The sequence below is a fragment of the Lipotes vexillifer genome, unplaced genomic scaffold (assembly GCF_000442215.2).
Source record: "Lipotes vexillifer unplaced genomic scaffold, Lipotes_vexillifer_v1.1 scaffold31, whole genome shotgun sequence".
Taxonomy (NCBI): Eukaryota; Metazoa; Chordata; class Mammalia; order Artiodactyla; family Lipotidae; genus Lipotes; species Lipotes vexillifer.
In genome coordinates, this window is record NW_006792454.1 from 3,421,094 (window position 1) to 3,433,207 (window position 12,114).

Below are 12,114 nucleotides of genomic sequence, written 5' to 3' on the forward strand. Positions count from 1 at the left end.
TTTTGTACTTTAATCTGAATTCTCTTATGCTTTCTGCTCTTGCTATGTTGATTATATCAGGATTGGAGATAATGATTGTTGTACTAGTTCTCTTAGGTGATATTGGAGAAAAATATTTGTGAACAGCAAGTTGATGTTCCTCTAGCACCCTCTGCTGGAGATAAGAATTAATTCACCAGACTAGAAGATTTTAAAAAAATATTTATTAGGAGGGCTTTAATTATGTCAACAAAACGTACTCTTGAAGAAATTTGTTTAAATATGTGAAGATTTTTTTTGCTGTCCTTACTGATTAATTTATTGTTTTAGTAATAATAAACAGTTTATAAATTTGTTTTCTTCTGGACATTTCATTTAAAACAGGAAGGTATGGAAATAAAAGTGGGATCTCTGGTTTATTATTTCAACCTGTTTGATTTTGGTTTAGGCAGAAAAAAAAAGTCTTCGTGACTTTTGGAGTGAAATCAGATAAATTGATTAATATGACAACATGTACATGAAAAATGAAAATTTTGCCTCTTTTATCATGGATTCACTGAATATTCTGTATTTTAATAAAATATAACACTTATTTTGATAAAACTATGTAAATGCCTTTTGGAATATAAAAGAATATATTAACATTATTAGACTGATTTCTTCTATTTGCCCTTTATTAGCTTTTTGCCTGTTTTGATCCTTTATTCTCAATGTCTATGGGTTATTTCCTTGACACTGGTTAGACTTCTTCTGACTTGCAGAACCTAACACAAGTATTTTGAATATTGAGAAAGTTGACTTTAGTTCTTCAAGGACAGGAACTTCATCTTGTGGCATTACATTAAAATTTTTTTTTTTCTTTACTAGTATTGGCTCTACCTAGGGTAATACTCATTTTAATCTGGCTAACCATTAAGAATTTTTCTGATCACCTTCATACCTACAACCAGTGGGAATCCCTTGTTCTAGGATTCAGAGTCAGCACTGAGAGGAACTTTTAAACAGAAATGAAGAAGGTTGACATAGGTGGCGGTCACTTCCTTGAAATGTCATTGGTTCTTACACTTAGGGATTCTTTTTATTTTTTATTGAGATATAGTTCACATAGTATTGAATACACTCTTTTGAAGTATGCAGTTCAGGGTTATGAAACCATTGCCACTATCTGATTCTGGAACATTCTTATCACCGCAATAAGAAACTTTATGCCCATTAGCAGTCAGTGCTCATTGCTTCCTTCCCCTGTCCCCAGTTATTGGAAACCACTCATACACTTTCTATCTCTATGGATTTGCCTATTCTGGCCATTTCATATAAATGAAGTCATTTAATATGTGGTCTTTTGTGTCTGGTATCTTTCGCTTAACATATATTTTCAAGGTTAATCTGTGTTGTGGCATGTGTTGGTACTTAATTCCTTTTTATGGCTGAATAATATTCCATTGTATGGATATACCACATTTTCTTAATCCATTCATCAGTTGATGGGCACTGGGTTTTTTTCACCTTTTTTGTGTTTATGCTCTGCACTGTAGCAGACATTATAGGAATATGTTTTGCTCAAGGAAAAGTGTAGTCATTTCTCACTTATCCACAGACCACTTGATTAGTTTTTGGATTATCCTATTTTTATTTATGCCCCTTCTGGTTGTGATACATGACCATCTCTGTATGCAAAAAAGAAATGGTGGGAGAAAAGAGGAAAAATCAAACTAATCAAGCCGAGCATTTAAAAAAAAAAACCTTTAGCTAAGGCTAAATGACAGAGTAAGTATAACGAATAGAAACATTTCTTGCCCAAATTTTATCTAAGAAAGGAAATTAAATTACTATTGTCTTTCTCTTTCACTGTTGAACTATCTATATTTGACAGACAGGACTCTAGGTGTGGCGGGGCTGACTCCACCTTGAAAAACTAATAAATTACACTTTGTCATAACAAAAACTTTTGCTGTATGAAAGACACTAACGTTAAGAGAATGAAAAGACAAGCTGTAGACAATATTTGGGAGTAAATATTTGCAAATCACGTACCCAACAAATGACTTGTATCCAGATTATATAATGAATTTTCAAGATTCAATAATAAAAAAACAAACAGCCCAATTAAAAAATGAGAAAAAGGGGCTTCCCTGGTGTCGCAGTGGTTGAGAGTCCGCCTGCCGATTCAGGGGATGCGGGTTCGTGCCCCGGACTGGGAAGATCCCACATGCCGCGGAGCGGCTGGGCCCGTGAGCCATGGCTGCTGAGCCTGCGTGTCCGGAGCCTATGCTCCGCAATGGGAGAGGCCCGCGTACCGCAAAAAAAAAAAAAAAGAGAGAGAGAGAGAGAGAGAGAAAGATTTAAGCAGAAACTTCACCAGAAAAGATATACAGATAGTAAATAAATACGTGAAAAGATGCTCAATGCCATTAGTTATTAGGAAAATGAAAATTGAAACTAAAATGAGATACCATTACATTCCTATTTGAATGTCTAACCCTCACCCCCAAATAACCCAAAAGACTACCATGCCAAGTGTTGGTGAAGATGTATGAAATTGGAAACAGTTTGTGAAACAGTTTGTCAGTTTCGTAAAACATTAAACATACGCCTACCATCTGACCTAGTCATTCTGTCCTTCACTATTTATCCTAGAGAAATGAAAGTGTATGTCCATACAAAGATTTATACATAATTGCTCATAGAAGATTCCTTTGTATAGCCCTAATATATAGCCCTATATATATTCCTTTGTATAGCATCCAATTCAAATGTCCATCAGTAGGTGAGCTGATAAACCGATTGTGGTGTATCAACACAGTGGAACACTTTAACAGTAAAAAGTGAACTATTGATATGTGCAACCACATGGATGAAACTCAAAATAATTTTGTGGGGAGAAAGAAGCCAGGCAATAAATAATATGCACTGTGTGATTCAATTTATATTGAATTCTGGAAAACAAGAAATGATCTATAGTGACAAAAAAGCAGATCAGTGTTTACTTGGGGGTTAGGGGTGGGGTGGTGGGGACTGGATGAAGGGGTTACCAAGGGACACAAGGAATCTTCTGGGGTAACGGAAATATTTCTCTGTCTTGATTATGGCAATGATTTCGTGGGTGTATATATACAAAACTTACCAAGTTATACAATTTCAATATGTGTAATTTATTACATGTAAAGTATAACTGAATAAAGAAAAAGAAAACAAGCTCTGGAGCATTCTTACCGAGCATTATTTTTGCAACTTGACTTTTATACTCGTGCAAATGAAAAAATGAGGCTATAGTAATCCAAAGTGTTAATTATAATATAGTGGCCTATATTCAATTTAAATTCCAATGTTTAAACTTAATGTTTTCAGGCAACTACTCTAAGAGTGAGGAAATTAGAAGAAGATATTGAAGCAGAGAGAGCAGCACATTTGGAATCGAAATTTAATTCTGAAATTATTCAGGTAAAGTGTGAACAACATTTTTTTAATGGATTTTATTAAGCTGGGAAAAACAGCATTATGTCCAGAGAACTAAGGTGTGCGTTTAGAACAGGCAGCATGTTGTTAAGACACGCGTTATTCTATTTACTATAATGATATAGTTGAAGATAGTCTTTACTCTCTTAGAGAGGAGCTGGCACACTACCCCCTACAGGCTGAATCTCACCTGCTGAGCGTGCTTATGAAGTTTTATCTTGTCCGTGGTGGCTTTTGTGCTACCTTGGCAAAGTGGAGTAGCTGCGACAGAGACCTCACGTTCTGCAAAGTCCGATGTGTTTGCCATCTGGCGCGTTACGGGAAGATCTGCTGATCAGAGTGTTCTTTTTATCAACAACCTTGGGATGAATTTCTTTCTGAAAACATTTTAAAATATGCACCTTCGTTGATTGAGTGCGTATCCTGTGCATATCACCTGTCACTATGTTAAGAGCTGAAGGCATAAAGGTGAATGAGCTCCTTTTGGGACTCAAACATTCCATTACCAGAGATACTGTGTACCTATATATGTTGATGTATAGGTAGAAATATTAAATACTGAAGTACTATGGGAGCGTAATAAAGAGAAGGATTAAATCTGAGAGGGGAACTGAATGAAGGCATCCTAAGGAAAGCATCCTTTTCCCTAGGGCTTATAGAATGAGAAGGAACTTCTAAGGTTAGCAAAGGCATTTTAAGTGGGGGTTGGCAAACTACTGTCGTGGACCAAGTCTGACCCTCAGCCTTTGTTGTGAATAGTTTTACATAAAGTTCCATAAGTCCAAGTCCATAATTTTTAAAAAAAGACTTAGACTTTTCCCCTATATTAAAAATTAATTAATAGAATTTGCAGAGTTTTATTATTTAAACAGGTCTTAACTAGGATGCAACTAACTTTGTAAGAATTTTAAAATAATTGTTTTTTACTTTTATCTTTAATGAAATGCCTTTTACCTGCAAAATTCTCAGACCCATGTATTTTTTTAAACATCTTTATTAGAGTATAATTGCTTTACAATGGTGTGTCAGTTTTTGCTTTATAACAAAGTGAATCAGTTATACATATACATATGTCCCCATATCTCTTCCCTCTTGCATCTCCCTCCCTCCCACCCTCCCTATCCCACCCCTTTAGGTGGTCAGACCCATGTATTTGAGTGCATCTATATGTAAAGCAAATTTGTGTAAGTTAAGCTTTTTATTTTCTTCAGTTAAGCTTTTTTGTTTTTTGTTTTTTGTTTTTAGAAAAAAATGATTGGATTACCCAAAATGGCATTAATAAGCAATAAGGCTGAAGTTTTAAATTCATGCAAGAAGTAGAATTCAAAATTAAGTTTTTCACTGTAGTTATATCACTGGGAAAATATAGTTAATAGGTATAAAAATGAAAATTGTTACATGTGTATTTTTCACTCATATAATTAAAAATTAATATTTGACACCCAACTTAGTGCTATAACTTAGGAAAAAAGCAGAAGTATGTATTTGAATCATATATCTATAAATATTGACAAGTATTTTTAGTGAGGTACACCCAGTAAAATTCAGTTTCAGACTAGTTTAAAAGCAAATGAGACTACTGAGTTGTAATTAATCACCATCTTACTATAAATGGTAGTTAAAAATATGTTTGAAGTATTCTGTTATTAAATTTGTTTGGATGCTATGTCCTAAAAATGAGAAAGTAGATTCAGAAGAGTGACTTGGAATTGTCTATTTTTCTTTCAGTTGGATTGGTTTATCATTTGTGATTGAATGTGCATAGTTTCTGAAAGAACATACCAATGTAGATAGAAGAAAATGTTTCCTAGACTTATTAATTTTTACTTGTACACTGGGTTCAGACATAATAACAACAAAGAAAAATAGTTTAAAAGACCAAATTTGAAAATGTACTAAGTTGTATTGTATCTACATCTTACTTTAGTGTAAGAGAATAGGTGTTTCAATTAATCCAACATAGTTTTGGATAATTAGAAATAATTCTGGTGATTACTATTTGTATGGATTAATTTATGAAACATTTTCATATTTCCTATGCTTCGTTTTTTGGTGAGTTCATTTTTCATAACTCAGGTTATGTTTTGCCATCCCTGGGAAGCTTGTGTCACACAGAGTTCATAGTTTTTTTCTGATTTCATGGCCCTTTGGGCCTGCTTCTGTGACAGGAAGCACTTGCCTATATTCTCTTATGGTCTGTCCTTTCCTAACAAGAGCTGAGACTGTGTATTTTCATGATGATTGTATATACCGTGAGCACTAGCTCATTGCCTGGCACATATTAAGTGCCTAATAAATATTTATCTAAACACTTATTAAATAGTTATTATATATTTACATTTAATGTTAAATACATATTAATATTAAATAAATGTTGTCTCATTAGATCTTTGTAGCCACCCTTTAGAGTCTGTATATTATTATTATTATTGTTATTGTTAGTATTTACTGTTTACAGATGAGGAACCTCAGGCTTTTGGAGTTTAATATGCCGAAGGGCATATAAGTTGATTTGTAGAGCTGCGACTCAAACCTGAGACTTACGGTTCTAAAGCCCCATTTTGTATCTAGTGTGAAGCATTTTTTTCCTACCGCCTTCCTTTCTTGAGCTTTAGCAAGCTATTTTTTATTCTTAACTTAATTTTCTAAAAAGATAAAATATTCACATAGTTCAAAAATTAAAACAAAATTGAGGCGATCGAGAACTCTTGCTTTCACTTGTCTCTCCTATTGTTCTCTCTTTCCTGCTGTCTATCCTTATTTTTTCCACTTGTTTACTTAAAATATAGCATACTACATACAATAATCTGGACTCTGCTCCTCCCAATATGTATTAACACTACACAGAGAACCATGTAGACAACTTGCTTTTCAAAAGTTATTTTGTAGCCTTTTTATAGCTACAAATTATTCTTTTATAGATATGCACTTTGTTTATCTATTCTACTGTTGGCGTATACAGGGAATCTAGTTTTTAAAATGTCTTGTGTAAAATTTCAAGTACATGCAAAAGTAGAGAGAATAGTAAAATGGACTCCCCGTGTACCCATCACTCAGCTTCAAGACTTATCTCACAGGACAACTGTGTTTTATCTATAATATTAATGCTCTTCTACTCCACCACCCCCAGATTATTTTGAAGCAAATCCTAGCTATATTACTACACCCATAAATATTTTAGTCAAAGAGTATTATTTGATTTTTTTTTTTTTTTTTTTTTTGCGGTACGCGGGCCCCTCACTGTTGTGGCCTCTCCCATTGCGGAGCACAGGCTCCGGACGCGCAGGCTCAGAGGCCATGGCTCACGGGCCCAGCCGCTCCGCGGCATGTGGGATCTTCCCGGACCGGGGCACGAACCCGTGTCCCCTGCATCGGCAGGCGGACTCTCAACCACTGCGCCATCAGGGAAGCCCAATAGTATTATTTGATAATAAAATTTTTGCTTTTCTACAGTAAGAAATCTCCAGGAATAAAAAAATCTGTTAACTTTGTTAGGCTTATAAAGATGTTCATATAATAATGTTCCTCAAAAGAGAGGAAGGATACTTCCCTCTAGTTTTCAAAAACCACTTAATTTATTATGTTTATAAAAAAAATGTCCAAATGGGTTAGTAGATCAAAATTAGGCACTTTGATGGGACGCATTATATTGTATCTGCCTGTCCCTTTTCATAGCACAGTTGAGTCTGTATTCTTCCACTCTTCTCTTCCATTACACATGTTGAGAAAGGGAATGAACTGCCTTTTGTTTATTTTCCTTTTTTAAACCAAAAACAGAAAGAAAGACTTGTTTGGATGAATGATTATCTGCTGTTTGATAAAGTATTCCACTCAATTTGAGATTAGTGCTAGTGTTTCCTTTCTTGCTTTAATTACTCTTCTGTCATCTGGTAGTTACGGATTCGAGACCTTGAAGGAGCTTTGCAGGTAGAAAAGGCCAGTCAAGCAGAAGCTGTTGCTGATTTGGAAATGATCAAGAATGAATTCAAAGAAGTTGAAAGTGCATATGAACGAGAAAAGCATAATGCACAAGAGAGCTTTGCAAAGCTAAATATGTAAGTGTTATACTGTAAAACTCTCTAAATTAATATTAAGAGTTTATGGAATCTACATGAGTATGAATGTGTAGTACTAGGTAAATATGGAAATGCTCTGTTGGATTTTGAAGTATCATGGCAATTCCAAGGAGTCTCAGAAATGCAGAAATACTTTCTTATACTAGAAAGTAAATATATTAATGTATTTTATATTTACTGATGTAATATAGTTTCTTTAAGGCCTTGACTTTTAGGCCACCTAAAATGGGCTATGTGGGAGATGGGCAATGTTTGAGATTTTTGTAAACTGTAGAAATAATAGTAGGAGTAATACTGCTACTGGGGCTAACATGTTTGTGGCTCACTTCATACCTAGCATAGCATGGTTCTATTTAATTTATAACACCCTATGAGGTGGCTACTCTTTTTTATCCCTGTTCTACAGATGTGAAAATTGAGGCCTAACGAGGGTAAGGACACACAGCTAAGTGTAGAGTCAGGATCTTTCTGACTCCTATTGATTTTAACCTTTTTCAGTTCAAATGTCTATCATCTGAAAAGTTCTGTGAAATTTTTTAAGAAGTTTATAGCTATTTAATATGCTTCCAAAAATAAGTCAATAGTAGACATTTTAAGCCATTTCCTCTCAGAGGATGAAATGTGTACCACCATTGGTACATGACATGATAATAGGTTGATATATTAGAGTTATGTATTTATTTTTAATGTTTATTTATGACAGATAGTAGTTTTCCATTTACAGTTATAATATAGTTTCCTTTTAAAATACTTCATTTAACTTACGATGTGAGCTAATTTAAAGAAAAGTATTATTTAGAGTTGTGAGTATGGCAGAAATTATAAAGATGGCACTTGAAAGACTGAAGTTTGAAAAAATTTAAAACTCTTTAACTGTGATTACCTTTATTAGTAATGCTTATAATACATTAAATGAGTAATTCTTAACTGAATTTTCTTCCTCCAGAATGACTTAAATGACATTCTGTGAACATTACTAAGGACTTATGCTCCTTTATTTCCTTTGAATCATTTCTTGAATCTGCACATTTATATATAAATATGTTTGAAGGGCCTTTATGTAGTATGTAGTACAGGCTTCTTTACTGTTGCTTTGAGGTAATGATTATGACCTACTAGTGAAACTGTAAGAAATCAGACTGTACTCCCAACAATTAAAGCTTTCCAGCCGTGAAATAATAGGCTTCTTTGGGGAACTAGTGAACTCTCTGCCTTGGAAAGTTGGAAACAGGGGTTAGATGATTCTTTGTTATGGATACTGAAGAAGAGAGCTCTGCAAAGGTTGGATTAGAGGAATTTTAAGATAATTGCTAACTTTTAAGCTCTAAGATTTTAACCTATGTACTTTAAAAATTGGGCTCCAGAGCAAATTTTTTCCTTAAGTTTGTTTTGCTATTATTTGTGTTTTGGTGCTTGAAAAATTTTACTCAAGTTTTGTATTCCAATAAGCACAAACTAACAGTTCTAAATATTAATTATGTATTACAACTAAGCGCCAGCTGACAATCCTAAATGCTTTAATATAATGTCCCTTATCTGTTCTTCATCCCTATATAACTGTGCTATAATAAAAGTTACTAATAATATTAATAAATAAACAAGAAACAGTAAAACTTAAGTAGTAATTAAAGTCCACGACTCATTGATAGTTTCTGTGACTTCTCTTCCCCCATCCCCTCCTTCTTGTCATTGTATGTCATACGACAGCCACTTCCTTTCCATTTATCAGTGGTATGAGAAGGACTGATATGACATGAGGGATGATTATAAGCTATTTCATTTTCTACCTATACGTCTGATTCTTTTTCAGAATCTTCTTTAAAATCTTTTAGAGTCACAAACTCTCAAGTATTAATTTTTCAAAGTAGTTCTAAGTTTTGGATAATATATTTCAAAAGGAGAATTGATATTTTAGGTCTTTAAGGTAAATAATAGCTTTAATTTACAACATTGAGAGCAGTGAGTTTTGGGGTAGGACATCTGATTTAGCAGTTGGTGATAATGAGTTTATAGAGGAAATGCTGCCTGAACCTTGCAGGTGGTTAAGGGTTTTAAGCTTCTGTTTCCTTCCAGGTAGATCTAGGCAGGATCTCATTAAAAGGCAGGAGGAAAAAGCTGTGTGTGTATTTTAGAGTTTTAATTTTGGCCAACAGTTTCATAACAGTGAATATTCCTGCATGAAACTATTTTCAGTGGAATATATATGTATACATATGTAGATGGAATATACATATGTATACATATATATTAGATGGAATATATGTATATATTATATTATATATTAAATATTACATATAATAACATAATAAGTAAAATTATTATATATTAAACATATCTTTTGAAGAACTAAGCTAAGAATTTGAACAACAGGCTATTTTAACGAATACATATAATGTATAATTTTAGAAAGAATATATATTCTCTATATTCCTCTAATTAAATTTTCTTAGTTATAAATTTTTTTCCCATTCAAAACTTACAGTATAAAACTAAAATTTTTCAGTAATTTTTTTTATACTTGAAATTTAAAAAAAAAATTTTTGGCCGCACTGAGTGGCTTGTGGGATCTTAATTCCCCCACCAGGGATCGAACCTGTGCCCTTGGCAGTGAAAGCACAGAGACCTAACCACTGGACCGCCAGGGAATTCCCTTCAATATGTCAGGTCTTCATTAGCTGTGGTAACTGATTGTTGGGCAATGGTAGGGAGAAGATCCTGATAATCCTTAAATCTAGTTTAAGTTTAAATTTAGTTTAAAATAATGCTAGTCAAAGATATGATACTGAACAGACTGAATCTAAATTTATTTATTTTATTACATTCAGTATTTAGGGACTTCTTTATTTTTCTAAATACATCAACCAAAAGTATAAAAAGAAGTACAAAAGTACTGGGTTGGCCAAAAAGTTCCTTTGGTTTTTAAGTAAAAATAAAAGACACATTTTTTATTTTCACCAAGAACTTTATTCAACAATGTATTCACCATTTTGTTCCGTTAACTTCTGCCATTTTTCAGGCAACTTCATAATTCCATCTTCCCAAAACTTTTATCTTTTTGAGCAGAGAACTGTTCCAGGTGCATTTTACAGTCTTCCAGGGAATTGAAATTTTTTCCATTAAGAGAATTTTATAAAGGCCGAAATCAATGGAAATCCGAAGGTGCAATGTCTGGTGAATATGGCGGGTGAATCAGAACTTCCCAGCCAAGCTGTAACAGTTTTTGCCTGGTCATCAAAGAAACATGCAGTCTTGTGTTATCCTGATGGAAGATTATGTGTTTTCTGTTGACTAATTCCGGATGCTTTTCGTCGAGTGCCACTTTCAGTTGGGCTAATTGAGAGCAGTACTTGTTGGAATTAATTGTTTGGTTTTCACTCCCTTCCAATCCCACTGTATACACAACATCACCTTCTTTGGTTGAAGACCGACCTTTGGTGTGGTTGGTGGTGGTTCATTTCGCTTGCTCCACGATCTCTTCCGTTCCACATTATTGTACACTTTTCATCACCCGTCACAATTTGTTTTAAAAACGGAACATTTCTGTTACGTTTCAGTAGAGAATCACGTGCGGAAATACAGTCATAAAGGTTTTTTAAGCTTAACTTATGTGGAACTCAAACATCAAAGCGATTAACATAACCAAGCTGGTGCAAATGATTTTCAGTGCTTGATTAGGATATTTTGAGTATGTCGGCTGTCTCCCGCGTGGTATAACATTGATTGTTCTCAGTTAATGTCTCGATTTGATCACTGTCAACTTCAACTGGTCTACCCGACCGTGGGGCATCATCCAGCGAGAGATCTCCAGCACAAAACTTCGCAAACCACTTTTGACACGTTTGGTCAGTCACAGCACCTTCTCCATACACTGCGCAAATCTTTTCTTTGTGTTTCAGTTGCGTTTTTACCTTTCTTGAAATAATAAAGCATAATATGCCAAAAATTTGCTTTTTTCTTCCATCTTCAGTATCCAAATGGCTACCCAAAAATTCACCAAATTTGATGTTTTTTAAAATGCACGCTGATATGACAGCTGTCACAATACAGTGTAACAAAATTGTTTCGAATGAAGGTAAAGACAACTAAGGTGTTCTAGAGCCAAATTACTGAAAAAACTGAATGAACTTTTTTAGCCAACCCAGTATTATAACTTGTGGCACTATTATTGTTTATATTCTTGGTAAAAGATAGCCTGAAGATGGCTATTTTTTTTTTTTTAAACAGCTGTACTGTTGTCACATTCTTAGCTGAACTCTTAAACAACAATAACAACAACAACAACAACAACAAAATGGGAATCCAGTAGGAAAGAACGGCTCTTAACTACAAGTTTCCTTCTTCTCCCTTTCCTTTCTTGCCTAAAATCCTTCATCTGTCAAGTCCTGACTTCTCTGTTGGATTCAGAGAGACTGGGGCTCCCTTGAACCTTCAGTTTACTCCCGCCCTACTCATTCCCCTTGGGTGGGGCTGTTGGCAGAAGCATAGGAGCCAACTTCTTTGGGTTGTGCATGAGATTACTGACAGCAAGGGCTGTTCACCATTTCAGTGGACTCAACTTAGACTTTATTTATAAAATAGCACCAAATAACAGGTGCATTTAATT

The 12,114-nt window shown here is 34.3% G+C and overlaps 1 protein-coding gene across 1 annotated transcript in view; it reads left to right on the forward strand.

Annotated features, from left to right (window-relative positions):
• The window catches only part of CCDC171 (coiled-coil domain containing 171), a 349,212-nt gene that overhangs the window by 70,595 nt on the left and 266,503 nt on the right, over window positions 1-12,114 (forward strand). The window contains exons 7-8 of the mRNA XM_007465652.1: window positions 3,328-3,420; window positions 7,330-7,490. Coding sequence (XP_007465714.1) covers window positions 3,328-3,420; window positions 7,330-7,490 — 254 coding nt within the window. The remainder of the gene's footprint in view (window positions 1-3,327; window positions 3,421-7,329; window positions 7,491-12,114) is intronic.